The 17,580-nt window shown below is 33.0% G+C and overlaps 1 protein-coding gene across 13 annotated transcripts in view; it reads right to left on the bottom strand.

The window, feature by feature from the left end:
- Positions 1-17,580, bottom strand: part of LOC145287867 (anoctamin-4-like) — a 746,862-nt gene that overhangs the window by 39,673 nt on the left and 689,609 nt on the right. For all 13 annotated transcript variants that reach the window (XM_080135748.1, XM_080135749.1, XM_080135750.1 and 10 more), the window contains 2 exons: positions 16,194-16,268; positions 2,095-2,253 (listed from right to left, as the gene is read on the bottom strand). In XM_080135748.1, the coding sequence (XP_079991874.1) occupies positions 2,095-2,253; positions 16,194-16,268 (234 nt within the window). The remainder of the gene's footprint in view (positions 1-2,094; positions 2,254-16,193; positions 16,269-17,580) is intronic.

Genomic DNA, 17,580 nt, shown 5'->3' with positions numbered 1-17,580 from the left:
TTAATAATATAATTATAAAGAAAAAAATATACCAGAGTAACCTCTCCTTGATACAGCCATGTTTTTATTGTGAAAATTCAGACAAAAAAAAAGTAAATAAAACTTATTTTATCATTTCTTAACCTTTTCATGTTTTCAAGTATTCTCATTTAAATTTATAAAAAAATGTTTTTTTAAAGTGTGTGACTTTCCATTTCTTAAATTTTGTGCTTAAACTGAGCGATTACACACGAGGATTTCAAAAGGCGCCGATACAAGATGTTTTTTTTTCTCTTTGATTATAACATTATGAAGAAAAAGAAAAAACTACATCGGACTATCCTCTCTTTGATACAGTCATGTTATTTGGAAAAAATTTGGACTTTAACAACAACAAAAAAGTAAATAAAAATGATTTTATCATTTCATAACATTGTCAAGTGTCCAAATGGTCTCATTTAAATTTATTATTATATTTGTTTGTGTAAACAATTGATTAAATATTTTATTTCATAATTTGAATCATACGTTTTTGTTTTGAAAAACAATATTTGGTTTCTTTTGTTTCATATTAACGTTTACATAATTCCCTTCAGATTAATGTTTTCATACATATTAAAATTATTGAAAAGAAGCTTAAAATTAAAAAAAAGGGGGGGGGGGTTGTGTAAACATTAGTCCAATGAAAATAAATATTTTGAGGGCTTTTGGGAATTTTGAATGCTTTAACAGGTTGTCATATGCCAACAGTGGGGGGGGGCGCGGCAAAAGAGGTAATCATATGCCAGCGAGGGGGGGGGAACAGGTAATCATATACCAGCGGAAGGGGGGGGGGGTAAACATGTAATTATATGCCAGCGAGGGAGGGGGAACAAGTAATTATATGCCGGGCGGCAAAAACTGATGCTATGCCACTGCGGGAGAACCCCAAATGTTACAAGTTCTTGAGTATACTGTAAAAAATAAAATAATAAAAAAAAAAAATCTAAATTGAATTTTATCGAAAACAATTGTCATTAACAAAAATTAACTCATTCATACTCTTAATTTTAATTCAACTTAATTTTAATTCAACTTAATTTTAATTCAACTTAATTTTAATTCAACTTAATTTTAATTCAACTTAATTTTAATTCAACTTAATTTTAATTCAACTTAATTTTAATTCAACTTAATTTTAATTCAACTTAATTTTAATTCAACTTAATTTTAATTCAACTTAATTTTAATTCAACTTAATTTTAATTCAACTTAATTTTAATTCAACTTAATTTTAATTCAACTTAATTTTAATTCAACTTAATTTTAATTCAACTTAATTTTAATTCAACTTAATTTTAATTCAACTTAATTTTAATTCAACTTAATTTTAATTCAACTTAATTTTAATTCAACTTAATTTTAATTCAACTTAATTTTAATTCAACTTAATTTTAATTCAACTTAATTTTAATTCAACTTAATTTTAATTCAACTTAATTTTAATTCAACTTAATTTTAATTCAACTTAATTTTAATTCAACTTAATTTTAATTCAACTTAATTTTAATTCAACTTAATTTTAATTCAACTTAATTTTAATTCAACTTAATTTTAATTCAACTTAATTTTAATTCAACTTAATTTTTATTCAACTTAATTTTAATTCAACTTAATTTTAAGCAAAATTATCTCGTTTTGTTTTGCAAATATTTCATGTCATTTTTTTTTATATTGACAGCATCGTTTAATAAAAAAATACCATTTTGCTTTTCAATAAAAAAGTGTTGAGAAACTAATTTGCTGGGGACATACTCAAACTTCTAATTCTAACTTAATTCATGATAGAATCTAAGCTAAAGTAAATTTAAGGAGTTTAAATTCCTTTCTAGGATGAAAACTCTTGTGTAATGACTGACCAAGAAACTTGTATCGAGTAAAAACCCCTAAATGTAAGATATTTCAGCTTATTATAACAATAGTTTCGATTTATGTCCATTTTTTAAAAATGAATATGAACATTTTGGGAGTTTACACTAAAATTCAATGGATTCTTCTAATAATTTCATGAAAATTTTAAATAAACCTCAAAAAGGCATTTATTAATATAGGTATAAAAAGATTGAAATGTCTTACCCAATTGAGTATAAGGATGGCTATTAAATTGAGTAGTGATGCAGTTGCGGTCGTGAGTAACGGCGCTCTTTGACTGATGACTTTCTGTTTTGCAAACACAGCAATAATGACAATTCGGTAGACAATGACTCCAATGACAGCTCCAATGACCAAGCAAAGCTAGAAAAGAAATGAGGAAAAAAAAAACAAAAAAAAACGAATAAATTATAGATAATCTTAGAGTAAAACAAATACAGAGAGCCAAATAGAGAGGGGAAGAGGGCCAAAGAATGGGGAGGAAAACAAGAGAGAGTGCGAGAGAAAGAACGAGAGTGGAAACCAAAGAGAGCGAGAGCGGAGATAGAGGAGACCAAAGAAGAGGTGGGTTAAAGATAGAGTGTGCAAGCAGGAGGGGAGGGGTTAAAGATAGGTAGCATGCGGAAGTGGTAAAGACGGAAAGAGAGCAAATTCCAATAAATGCTCTAGCAATTCAATCTCCTGGCCACTCGTCTATGCTATTTGTTATCTTGTTTATTTTTTGTCCCTTTCGTTTGCTGTTCGTTTGTCTCCGGGTTTTCTCTTTGGATCATGTTATGCTTTGTAAGCATTTAACAGTTTTCACTTTAGATAAATTGAAACACCGGAAGCAATAGAAAAGACCATAAAAAGCAGTTTGGGAACTACTTCCGCTCTCTCTCGTTTTGAGGTTGCCGTTGGAGATGCACGTCTGTGGTTCGTTTGATTTGTCTGTTTTATGACATATCAACGAATCGAGGGTTATTTAACATTAAAACACAACCCGTACTCTTGTTTAATTGTATAAAGGATTTAAAAGCAAACATAAAATGACCGTATTTTAGTTGAAAATAAGTTTTACATGGTTTACATTATTTAGATGGTTTACATTATTTAGATGGTTTACATTATTTACATTATTTAGATTGTTCGAATTAATGTTCTGATCTTGGTTCTTATTCTCACATTTCGGCATTTATAATTTGTACACAAAACAAAAAAACAAAAACCCAGCAAAACAAGAAACATTCTTTCCATGAATAAGAGATATGGTCAAGATACGTCTGTAGACGGTCGGAGGTTACATCGGCCGAAATCTTGTGATAAATAACAACCAAAACGAGAATGGTAGTCCGAACAATCCAAATAATATCTTATCAATCTTCATCTAAAAAATTATGAAACATTATGCCAAATCGGCATGGATCTGAAATTATATGAAAAAGAAACTTGACGCTCTTTTCATTTTAGAAACATGTCACATTTCAAATTCTAACGACTATAGTTTGTTTCAAAAACTTTTTCCAAGTAAGAGCCATTGTCCAGATACACTTAAAAGATGGTCGGAGGTTACATCGACCAAAACGTTGTGAGAATAACAATTAAAATGAGAACAGTAGTCCAAACAATACATATCAATCCTCATCTAAAAAAATTCAGAAATGATTTTTAATGTTCATACTTTCCTAATTGCATCAGTAGATGTGATGAGATTAAAACTTGTCATGTGAATCCATAGTCTAGAACAGTATCTATATAGTTATAATTAGTGCAATGACAACAGCATATTCTTTTCATTGTTTTGACTCGAGTATATATCAGACACAGTTAATCAACCGAGAACCATATCACTCTATATAACAGCATATAAGATATCAATGGATACCCACTCGAGAGTCAAAACAATGAAAAGAATATGCTGTTGTCATAGCTTTAGTTATAATAGGGAGTATAGTATTAGAATGCAAAGGATAAATACTTTTTGCTTCAAGAATAAACGCAGAAATAGGTTGAATAAGCAACTTCGCGAAATTCTATTAGACTGTGACTGACTGGCAAAACGCTACATTTGCACAGATAGTGATATGGGTTGGTCTATTGTCTTTTTTATAACTAAGCATTCCTAGGATTATTTCGTGACCGTCCCATGTGTGTTAGTGTTGGGTTCCACCCTTACGTGTGTGTGTGCGTCACCAGAGGTAACAGTGTGCAAGAGTTTTGTTTTTAATTTAGAACAGTGTTGCAACACTCAAAAGTAAGACTACCCAAAATCCAAAATTTTCTAAGATAACAGACATGCACAAACAGAACAAAGTGCAATAAAATGAAAGCAACCATTAAATAAAAACAACAAAAACAAATAGTGAATTAATGAGATTTCTTTTTGTAAAGTAATATCTAAATTAGTTAACCTTAGTATGTCAATCAGATACATATTAGAAAGATTTTTATTCTGAGCATATGAATTTGCCGTTTTAATCTCACTGTCAGTGCGATAAATGGCCGAATTTTATAAATAGAGATGTAGAAAAAGTCTGTTGACGAATTGACATTTTCAGATTTCCCTATTCAAGCATGCAAGTGCATCCAACAATCCAAATTCTTCCTTTGAAAAATTCAGACTCACGGGCGATATTTTTCTTAAGTTGCATCCATCACGCTTCTTCTTACCCCATCCTAAAATGGTAAGATTTAGGGGTTTATTTAAATCACTTTATACTCAATTCTATCAACCTGACACCCAGCCAAAGTTGGGTAAGGTCTCTAGTAATTTAACAGTTGTGTGACTGACAACATAAGGATGAGCAAAAGTTTTAACTGACCCTTAATTTTGCATAATATATGCAGTATCCCTGCAGTTTTACCATGGAAATAATGATAATCCAAAAACTATCTGATCAGGTTGAAATTTTGCATGGCGCTTACTGTTATCAAAGAGAATCCGATCTGTACATACAATTTTGAAAATCGAAGTTTAAATTCCATAAAAATTCCAACTTTGAACTTTTATAAGTCGAATTTAAGGTCAAGATCAGAACATGCAAAATATCATTAGCTAGAATATGGGCCAAGTAGTTAGTCTAATAAACGCAACTAAAATTATCACAAAAAATGTGACATTCATATTTTTTGTGACCTTAAACCTAAATATCACTAATTAAATCAGTTCTAAATTAGCCCATTATCGATGCTTTAAGTTTAGTGACGATTGGTCAAACGATGTGAAACAGTAGAGGGTACAAAAACGGCAATGATAAACTTAACTGAAAACAGATTATTGATAACGAAAGAAAACTTTTTGAAGTCAACAGATTAGGAGATATTACTAAAGGAAAAACCTGTATTATGTCTGTGTAAAGATGCATTAGGATCCAAGAACTCATTACAAGATATTTTGATAAACCAGAGTTCATACCATGTCAAAAAAAAAATGAAAATGGTAGTAGCCAGGTAGGCTCGAACCCGTACCGCAAAGGAGGAAAAGAACGTGAAAAAAAAAGAAAAAACGCGATGCGTTTGCTGTTGCTTCCATCACCAAACCGGAAGTGACGCAGGATTAAATTAAGGCTAGACAATCAAAAAGAGGATGACTTTTGAAAATAGTGAAAAAGCAACTCCCTCCCTGTAGAAAAGTGCCCAGTTGAGGGTGAAGGAATTTATGTTTTTAGTCAATTTTTTGATATGTCGTCTGAAGGTTCTAGCTTCAAAATGATACCGAGGTCATGAAGTCTGTCGCCTCTGTCGAAAATTTTAGGCAGACATATATACAAACATACATACAAACAGGTAATATTTATATTACAGATGGAAAAGTTTCTATAAATATACGTCTGCAAATGCTGTATTTCTAAATTTTAGGTCATTACAATGTGTATGATAGTTCATGGTTAGTTTTGCATATGGGATTAAGCGTTATTCTTGTGACAGAATCACTTGTAAAATAGTGTTGCCACATGCACAAAAAAAAATATATATATATATATAAAGGCCGTAGTTCCCAGAAGATTTGAGCGTCATTTCCTTTGATAGCAAACATGATGGAGTCGATCAGCCCTTATCTCAAATAACAGAACACAAACCAAATACAGATATATACGATCAGCAAAACCAGAAACAATGCAGAGGAAGAAAGCGATCACAAAGTGAAATCAGACAAGTAATTGAATACTATTACAAAAGCAATCTCCACGTAGATAAACTCCTTTATCTATACAGAACATAATTTTGAAGTTATGCCCTCTGTTTTCAAGATATCTTCACAAGAATTTGTATGTTAAGAAGCTAGTGCAGCGCAGAAGTTTTGTTTTTATTGAAAAATGTGAAGTCAACTTAGTTTCAACGATATACGTTTTCATTTGGCATGGAAACATTTTTTTTTCTTTCCTTTCCTTGTGGCATGATGCTACTAGAAAAGCTAAATTCGTGATTTTTTTGTTTTGTTTTTGTTTAATCACAGTAAAAATAGAGATAAAAGATAATTCGACTATAACATAATTCACATAAGTCCTAATTTCAATGTATGAATTTTTATGGTTGAAAACATTTTTTCATTTTAATTAAAACAGAAAATTAATATCATAGAAAGACATTTCTGTCATGTACACTTTGTGAACAGTTCAGAAGGTGTCGTTTCAATTCAGTGGATTCCTATAAAAATAGGAAAATAAAGTTTGAATTATCACGAGAGTAGTAGAATACGGCTCATAAATATCAAGATAATGCCTTTTTTGGTTTTATTTATCTCCTATATACTTTTGTTAATGGTGGGGGAGATTACAAAAAAAGATTTGTTTCTGAGAAAGTTTGCACAGAACAAAATCTTTCAATTTGTGTATCCATTCTTTTGCGGGTTGTTATCCTCATCTTCATTGTTATCCTCATCACGTTCCGGCCAACTCATCCTCTGGCCATCTTCAGGTGATTAACCGTGACGAGATAAGAATGCCGAGTCTTGTAACCAGATTCGCAGTAATTACATAGTTGTTGTCTCACCACGTTTCGACCAACTAATACTCCGGCCTGCTTGAGCAAGATTGAAACCGTTATATCTCCAGACAATGCTCATCTCGAACTGAGAGACTCAACACCTCTATCCACTGCACCACAGGTCCAGAATGATAACATGGTGAAACATCGTTATTTCCATGGCAGATGCTCGTCTGAACTCCAATCTCTGGTCCCCCCCTCGCCAATCTTTCACAAAAAACACCCGTCTAGCTGAATCCACTGTGAAAAATTTCCCCCACTCTATATCTGTGCCTAAATCAAAACGTGGATTCCATGAACAAAGCTTCTTTCTTAGAACTGCACGCCTGTGGAACTGTTCCGTCTGCCTGCTTCCCTCCGGACTACAACTTGGATGTCTTCAAGTCCAATGTTAACAAATTCCTAATGAACCGCCCCCTTAAGTAAACACTTCAGCAAATCTCCACACTAACGTAATGTACTTGCAATAACCCTTATCCCTGAGTGGCTTCCGGGCCTTGATAAGTCGTGATCTCTGTGTAAAAAAAAAAAAAAAAAAAAGCAACAACTATGAAGATGAGGATAACAGTTCGTAAAAGGATGAATACACAAATTATGAAGCCTCATCTCAAAGTATTCTAAAAACAAAAAAATACAAATACTTTCAGGTTTTGTTATTTAGTGAAGAGGAGGTGGTGGTGGCGGTGGCTAAGTGGTTAACTAACGTGTATGTGTGTGTGTGCCAAGTTCAAATCCAGTTTGTTCCAAAGAAATACTTTCATCAGATCCACTCTTTATCTTGAGTCTACCTTCATAGAAAGGAAGTAAAATAAAGCAAGAATATTTATTTTGTCAGATGTTTCTGTTATATCATGTGCCATTTGGAAAGTGCCAGAAATAATGGTGCTTAATGAGTTTAGGGGGAAGCATCCGAGTAGATTACATTTTGGGGGGACGATAGTAGTAATAAAAAAAAGTTGATTCCAATCGTTATTAGTTTAGTGAAAACATTAACAGATAATCTGGAACTGATTTTGTTTACAAAAAATCAGTCATTTCATTTTTTTTGCCCCCCCCCCCCCCGACAAAAGGAGGGTGGACCTGTAAATTCGCCATTGTCCGTTCATCTGTCCGCACTTTTCTCAATAACTACGTCTTGGAATTTTTTGAAATTTTGCACGAACATTAAACATGATATGAGTAAAAAAAGTAACAGAACGAATATTCCGGGAAAACTCTAGTTGTCCCCCCCCCCACGGAGGTACCTTTCGAGTTAAAATGGCTAAAATTGACACTTGTGCTTAAAAAAAAAACAAAAAAAAAATTGATAACTTGGATTTTTTAAAACTTTTTGAAAAGTTGTAACTAACTGATGTCTATATAATTTTGTTTGTCTATACTCCGCAATAACTCTCGGGTGTTCTCCAGGGGATTTTTTTAGGGCTAATAAAAACACTCCAGTTTTGGGACTATTTTACCATATTTGTCCCAAAATTTTTGTGTATGTCTACTTAGCAGCTTTGCATAGTGCTGAACTCAAATTTAAATATGTTAAGGCCTTAGGGAGTTTGGGGCTAAGTGTGGGTGCGGTGGGGTGGGGCAAATGATGAACTTAGTCATTTCTTTTTTTTTTTTTTGCATGGTGCGCAACTCAAATTTACATATGTTAAGGCCTAAAACTGCACCGTTTGTCCATTTTCACCAGGATTTGACGTCCCCTGGGGACTTTTGGGGTTAAATGGGGTGGTGAGAGCAAATGCTGAACATAGTCATTTTTGTTTATGCCTCGTTCACTATGCCCTCACAGGGGACCATGCATGCTTCACTTGTTTGTATTAAAAAATCTCTAGATTACGAATTATATATATGATAGTGAACACCAGATTCTAATATGTTTTTTTTTCTTTTTAAATGTAGCTGTTCAATTTTTATAAAAAAAGTTAATTTGCCATGCAAGATTAACATGAAATGAATTTCCCTAATGTAACGGATTTTATTGGTTGGAGTTTATTACATTAACTTACATTTTTATTTCTTTTTACAAGAGAGTCACCACTTATTAAAGCTCAAAGGCCACTCGAGAATAAGGATTAACGAGTATGATCGTCACCGAGACAACAGCGTAGTGATCATTACTAGTGTAAAATTAGAATTTGATTAAGGGAACGGCTCGACAAGAACTTGTTTACATTGGACTTTAAGATGACCACATTATAGTCAGAAGGAAAGCAAGCCAATGGAACAGTTCCAGGAGTGGAGAGTTCAAGGAAAGAAGTTTTGTTCATGGAACTTTACATTAGAAAATATTGATGAGTACCGAAGAAAACACCTGGTTGGAAGATCAATTCTGGGATACCCATCTGGCTGAAAACAGCTGATTATTTGATACAGCAAGAACTGTAAAGGACATTTGCAGATGCAAGAGACAAAATACATCCATTTGCTTAATAAAAATACCTAGCTGGGAGCCACTTTCATAGAAGCCTGACTATATTGAGTGCATCAGAAAAAATCCCTGAATGGGCATGGCCATCAAGGATGTATGGATGGATGCCCAAAAATGTTAACTGACTCGAATCGAAATTGAACAACTTGTTTACAAATTTAAGAAGTCAACTTCCATCAACTTTAATTCATTGAATACTTGTTCATTACAACAACTCAATAATAAATTTACGCCATTATATTTTTAAACGTAAGTGTTTATCATTGATTTGTGCAAAACAGCAATATACAACTAGAGATGAAACATGAAATCTTAAATTCTATTGATTGAAACTTGGAACAAAGAGCAAAAATTGGCTGAACCGGCTATGTCGTTGTGTATTTGTTTTTCTTTTGGTCTAACGATTTTACTATCAACAACTGTATTTAAATATTATTTAATTGGAATTTATTATTGCAATGAGTATAATTTATTATAAATAAATTAATACTCATCTCAATAATGAATTCCAACTGAATATATATATATATATACACACACACACACACACACACACACACACACACACACACACACCCCCGTTCGGTACGGTCCCGACCATGGATTGGTTGGTTGGTTGTTTTTGTTTTACGGCATATCAACCCTTTTCAGGTTATTTAATGCCGAATCCAGTGATTTTGAAGAAAATTTTTTTTAATACAATATATTTGTTTTTTGCAAGTCAGTTTCTATTTAACCCATAGTTGGGACCCTAACAGGTACTACCACTCCGGGTCAGAGTGGACCTGGGAGCAATGGCAATTAAAGGGTGGCTCCACACTCCCCAGAGCCTGCAAGCTGGGGCCTCACCATCAGATATAGTTTAAGGTCATATCCAGGACCCCCATTGAGGGACTTTTACCCTCTGCAGGGGGGCAGTCGGCGTATTCTAATGCCCCACCGACAGGGCCCCGACCATGGAAGATCATATAATGAATAAATGAGGATTTTTAGAGCAAAAAATCCAACCTTGATCGCCCCTTCCTGGCGCAGTGGATAGAGACGGTGAATTTCTACGGTTCCAGGTGAGAATTGTCTGAAGATAGCGGTTTCAATCCTACTCAAAGCCGGCCAGAGGTTTACTTGGCCAAAACGTGGTGAGATGACAACTATGGAAGGCAGTAATTGCTGAGAATGCAGTTAGGAGATTCGGAGTTCCTATTCTGTCACAGTTACCACCTGACGAAGGCCAGGGGAAAAGTGGCCGAAACATCGTGAAACAACAACTAAGAAAGATAAGGATAATTATTTGCAATAAATAAATTAATAAACGGTTTAATTTCCTAAAATTACAATTGTCCGTGTAAATTTTGTCCAACCGTTTTCTTTTGATACACATTGTAATATATCTTTCCATATAATAATACTTAATTTAATCATTTTCTTTTATTATTATTACTGTTTTATTTTTATCTGGTAATATCGTCTTTTAAACATTAAAAAATATTGCTGTTATTAATTTTCACATAATTCAGCAGCTTTTTGCTCGTTTCATTAATTCTGTTATCGAGTACTCTATTTCAAACAATTACATATATACATGTAAATCAATTTGATCAAATTTCCTTTTTTTTTTTTTAATTTGCGAGGTATCATATGCATATATATATTAATGGAAATCGCTCCAGACAAGGCATAAAGCCACTTAATGTAAGGAGCAAAAGAAAAAGCTATAGTATTTCAAAGTGAACAACTTGCCAAATATTAAATGGAATAGATTCTGACCCAGAAAACAGCAATCCGGAAACTTTAGACCATTTACAAAAGATTGTCATTGTTGGTCACTTTGGGGGGGGGGGGGTATTTTAACCCTATCGAGGGATAGAACATTTTTCCAAAGAAATTCTGACCCAGAAAACAGCAATTCTTTATTTGTTAGAAACATCACTCACTGAACGCAAGAACTAAAGGACAAAATAAGGGAAGCGAGGTTACACGGCTGCTGGAAAAAAAAACCCAAGATGCAAGGTAGAGGTCATTTGAATATACAGGTGTGACAAGTGTATTGAGGAATCTATTAAATGTGTTTTTGTTTTGTTAATATTTCTGCTATCAATAACTTTTTTTATTCCCAACAGTTACATAGTTATATATAAATTAATTGTGCTAAATTTTCTGTTTTTCTTTTTCCTTTTTACCGTGTGGTACACGCTGTATATTGAAGTTGAGGGTAGAACTCGTTTGTATGTACAGTTGTGACGAGTCAACACTACTGATGAGTTGAATGTATATTTAATCATAATAGTCTATGAAAAAAAAAAAAAAGATTTGAAGCCGGAAAGTATAGTGGTTAAAATGTTGTGAACATAAGAATTACAAGAAGGTTTAAGAACATATTCATGAAATTTAATCTTCTGCTTTCGTAAGTGGTGACTGCCTAAAATAAAGTATATATTTGTATTTTTAGGTGTTAGCTTCCTATAGAAAATGCAGTCTAATTTTATGGATACTGTAATACAATCTTATTACACAAAAGATAGTTCCAAAATAAATAGAAAAGAAAAAAAATGGCACATTGCTACGGGACAGCTTCCTTGCAGACTACAACATGGTCGTCTTCAAGTCTAATATCAATAAATACTTGTCAAGTTTAATCAAATTTTGTCAATTCTATTCATCTTTTTAAACCTATCATACTACTGTTTAGCTTACAATCTCATTAGCTCTTATGGCCTTGGTAATAGTGACATTAGTATTAAAAAAAAAAAAGAAATTTATAAAAGACAACACAATGCAAAGGTGTAAGAGATAAACGTGAACCAAAGCAAATTAAGACGGTGGAATAAGTTAGAATTTAGGCAGAAAACACATCTGAAGGAAAAGTTTCGGAATTATCATGTTACATGAAACCTCCAGCGAACCACACTGACGCATGTAAGATCATAATATATAAAAAAAATACTGTCTTAATAAAAAGGTGAAACTGCAAAACTCATGTCTTAATTTGCTTCACTTTGTTTGGATCCATTACACCTTTGCATTATATTGCCTTCTATACATACTAAACAATGCTTCAAGCAAACTACATTTACCTCTTTTTTCAAATAAGTATAAGGTGTTTTTGAGGCAGTACACTTTAAATCGACAACTAGTTTCTTTAATTGCAGATTTGGCAACTATCGGTTATTTTGAGTTCAGCTTTGTTTGGTAATTGATCACCAGGGCAGTGACAACAGTATATTCTTTTCATTGTTTTGACTCTTGAGTATATAGTCATTAATATATTATCCCTATATATATAATCCTCCCTATATATATAAAATGAACTCATTTTTCCCCCTCTGATTTTGACCTTAGTAAAACCGAAAATCAAGACATTTCATGCAAATGTAATATGCACAAACTGCAGCATGATATCCGAGGTGTGCTATAGGCCTATTACCTCTCCACTTTCTCGATAATCGTAGATTTCTATATTTTTCTGGTGAGAGTTCACTGCCAAAATCGGTTAACATCAATGGAAGTGGTCAAATCTTTTCCCTCTAATAAATTCTTCCTTCCCCCGCCACCACTTTACATCGTTGCGGGATCATTCACAAGGGACAGTTATGAAAGAACACCGGTTTAGGAATTCTTTATTTCGTAGTTGCTTAAAAAACCTGCAATGGACTTAACCGAATCGAAGGGTTATTTATGCCATTCGTTTTTGTTTTTTCGCTTTTAGCTGTTTTTTTTTTGTTTTAGATTTTCTCCCTGATTTTTCCATTTTGTTTTTCCGATTTCTTTTTTAAAGAAGTTTTACGTTTGTTTGCCGTTTTTTTTTTGGGGGGGGGGTTCATCGATTTCGTACAGAAGTTTACCATCGTTTTTATTTTCGTTTTTTTTTTTCTTATTTAAACCGGGTTACTACTTCGCTTATTCTTTACTTTAACTCCCCCCCTTACACAAACACACACCTCTAAACAACCGGGCAACGCCGGGTACCCCCACTAGTGTTTTATAACAACGAGCGTGGTTCTCGGTTGATTAAGTGTGTCTAACTATATCGGATATATACTCGAGAGTCAAAAGAATGAAAAGAATATTCTGTTGTCACAGCCCTATTCATCACCGACACCCGAACAGCGTTTGCAAGTTGCAAAAGACACAATCAATTTACTGAGATAAACATTTGATGAACGAATTTTACGAAATGGACCTATCAACTAACCACATCGTCGGTACGATTTAAAGCGATTAGATTATTTTCTTTAGGAGATATCTAAAGTCTTATGTCACCACACTGAAACTAGACACAATAGATCACTTGGAAGACAACATTTGACGCGTTATTACCGAAATAACGTCTAGAGTTATTACCGAAATAACGCCTCGAGTTCATGAAAATAAGACCTATAGGTTATGCTATATATGTGAGAGCTGCAGGGGCTATATTCTTGAAATTGTAAAATTATAAGTACCAAAAAATCTTTGTAATAGACCACGCATTTGTATAATAAAAATATTTTTCTGTGATTTATTATAAAGTTCGCCGCCTCTAAAAAAGAAAGAAAGGAAGCCTTTCGTACTGATTTTCTATAGTCAGTAATTTTTTATGGGTACCGTGTAACCCGATTGTGAGTGAATCGGAAAAAAGTAAAGGACGCTGAGTTTCTATAAATTTCATCTCCTCTGTTGCCACAGATGAGATGACGTATCTTCGGAAGCTGATATCTTCATGCCATATAAAAGATAACTCATTTTTATGACAGCATGTCATTTTCTCACAAGATCACCATCTCCTCCGTGTAAACAATGGATATTTCCACATTTCCTTGGGTAATATGAGAAATAGCAAACAGATGTGAGCAAAATGTTATGTGGCTTCCGTACTTCTTTGCTTTGCACAAATATCCTATCTATACCAATAAGAGAGACGTGCGTATACGTGTGCGTCAACTACTTCTTGGTAGTTACTTATAGGTTTCTGGGCCTCGATTATTTTAATATCATTTTAATTCTTAAGTCACTATTTTACTCTGAATAGCCAGTCATTTTCCTGTCTGTTTTCTTCAATTAATAATCCACTTAAAAAAAAATGAGAATATATATCTACCTAACATGAAATTCTGTGAAAATACCAAACTTGACTTAAGGCCATATAACAATCATAGTTTCATTAGGAGTCAAGGATTGAGTTTCTATGGTGAAATCAACCAAAATATGGAGGTGGATATCCCAAAATGCAGAGTTTTAACTTAAACCAAAACCAATATTTTGACTAAGTTTGGTGCCGATTGATCAAGTGATATGTATGCGAGACTCTACAACAAACAATCAAAGTTACAAATTCGACCGAATACATAATTTCCTTGATAGAGGTAATCATGAATACACCAAATCTTCCAGGATCATTTCATTGCAAAAACGTCTTTCTAAGTTGATTTGTTTTTTACTAAAATTTTTACATTCATCATATTTATTCTGAAATGATATAAGAGTTTAACTGTAATAGAAATTTTAAAGTAATGATCTACTTTTGTAGAGGAGACGAACCGGCTCTCAAGTGCATTGATACCTTGCACAATAGAAATATATTCTGGATAGAATTTCGTTTGTAGAAATTATTAAAAAAAAATGTTTGGTCAATTAGGATTTAAAACCCCACCAAGAGGGGAGAAAAGAGGAACGGCTTTCGGTCGACCTTCACCTTTGTACACATGGCATTTTGTACACAGACATAGGATTTTTTTTTTCCTGTTTTAATTTACAAAACTTTAATAAAAGTAAGCAGGGCATTTTAATAAACAAACGAAGGATAATTATTTTACATTTTAAGAGTTATATTATTTTTGGTGTTGATAAAAGGCTGTCCTCCCCCTCCTGCTGAGGTTTTTAAACTCTAATTGACACAAAAAGTTTAGTGTGCTTTACAGTTAAAAGTGCTCAATAAAGATTTATATATTAAAATATTTTTCAGGAATAAAATTATATATATATGTATGTATACACACACACACACACACACACATTTGGAGAACCTTTTTCTTACAGCACTGGATAGAATGAGACAAAATTACTTACTGAACACGTGATCTACTCATAGAAAAAAAACAATAAGAACGGTGCAAAATAGGTTATCTTTTTAATGTATATTATTTATTTATTTTTCAACTTTAAAAGTCGGCCAGACGACAGAATATCGATGATGGGGTCAAATTTAACACAATGAACACGTGCAAATCTTTATATACAGTTCGCTGTAATATTTAACGTCTACAGAACCATAACATTTAATATCACATATATCCTTGAAAGAAAGGTTTCCTACAGACATGCAGACGACAGCTAAAAGAGACAAAGCCCAATGAATATACGTTTTTTTTTTTACTTTTTACTTTTATAGCTTTGTAAAATTTATAAAAGTGCATTGCGAAAATTAAATCTTGTACCTTATTTTTTAAATTTTATAAACATTTTGTTTAACCGTTTTCATGTCTTCCAAGAAATGCTTTTCTAACTTGTGTGCACATTTAACGAAAATCCTCTGAAAAATCAATATTTACTTTATCATAATCAAAGTTTGTAACTGATTATAACATATATATATATATTATATATATATATATATATATATATACACACACACACACACACACACACATTGGTTGGAGAGTAAATAAGATAAATTTACTAATACCACTTCAAAAAAAAAAAAAAAAAAAAGATTGTTCATATGTTTCTAAACGAAATGCTGTTGAATGGTCGACCGATCTGTCATGCTTAAGTTTTTATTACTTAAATGCATAATAAAAGCCGATAGTTGTTCGTTTGTCATGTTTAAGTTTGAAATAGTTTCAGGCATCCAGACGGTTCATGTATTGACCGGCCATGTTTGGGTTTCAGAGTATACTTTTTTTTTTTTTAGTAAAAAAATCTTGAATATTCTACTTACCATAAACAAGATAACTACAGCTGCAGTAGAATAACGAATCAGCTTACTCCAGAATGGAACATATGGTTCTTCTGTCTGTAAAATAAAACAAAACAGGTTAAAAAGAATTCAATATTTTATGCACATTATTGCATTTATGTAGAAATCTTAAATGCATTTCATTTTATTTTTATAACTGAAAGTTTAAATACCATTTCTAAGATAGATATAATTAATAATGTATCCATTAGCTTCTTCAGGCAAAAATGTAAAGATTTACTTAAATGGTTGTAAATCGTTGCAGTATGAGGAACGTTGACTGAAAGAGAATGAAACAAAGTATAAACTACCACTAATGAAATGTCCAAAGCATCTTTTGAATGTTCTAAGAATATCTTATGCCAATAACTTGATGAGAAGCCTTAAAAATTTTGGCATCCTGCATATATAGAGGTACTTTATCCAATATATGTTATACACACACGACAGAAAAGAATAGACACTCATAGAAAGTTTATTTCAATAAGTATCAAATTTATGGAACAAACTAAAAAATAAAAAGGTCACAAATTTAATAACTAATACTTGGTTGATATTCCCTTTGCTGTTTTTAATGCTAAAATCCTTCTAGACATGACACTGATCAGTTGATGAATATCATCTTGAGGAATTTCTCGCCATATCTGAAGCAATAATGCTAATAGTTCAAACTTCCTTTTCATTTTTGCGAAGGTTCCGGTCTAATATGCCCCAAAGGTTTTCGATTGGGTTCATATCCGGGAACTGACTTGGCCATGGAAGTTTACTAATCCCATTTTGGCTCAACCAATGTTGTGTCGCCCTAGCAGAGTGACAAGGAGCTCAGTTTTCCATAAATAGGGAGTTAGCTTGGTTCATTTTACCACTTGAGAATATTGGTAGGAGTTCTTCGTGTAATATTGAACCATGTTTAACAGAATTGATGTTTCCTTCACACTCCACCAGCTCTGAACGACCATCACTCCAAATTGCACCCATACCATAACAGAGACACCTTAATGTTTCAGCATAAACTGCAGTCTTTTTAAGTTAAATTTTGCCAAGGAAGCCTCAATACCCATACCCTTCCATTGTCAGGAAATAATGCAAATCGTGACTCAGAGAAAATGACATTGTTCCAAAAGTCATAGGTCTCTCCGTCTCACGGGTCCAATCTTTTCTGTGCTTGATATTGGGAAGATGAAGAGGTTTCCTTCTTGCAGCGCTACCAAAGTAGCCCAGCTTGTGAAGATATCCGACAGCTCTCTCTTTGGGACTGACACCAGTTTGTGTCACAATGTCAGAGGCTTTGCACTGAAGATCCTCTTCAACATTTCTTTTCACAAGATGCAAAGTTCTTTTAGAGAACTCGGGGCGACCTGGATGTGAT

Source organism: Euprymna scolopes, chromosome 11, assembly GCF_053919585.1.
Source record: "Euprymna scolopes isolate OS-2025 chromosome 11, ASM5391958v1, whole genome shotgun sequence".
Taxonomy (NCBI): Eukaryota; Metazoa; Mollusca; class Cephalopoda; order Sepiida; family Sepiolidae; genus Euprymna; species Euprymna scolopes.
The sequence above is the reverse complement of the archived record's forward strand: the minus strand, read 5'-3'. Positions and strand labels throughout refer to the sequence as shown.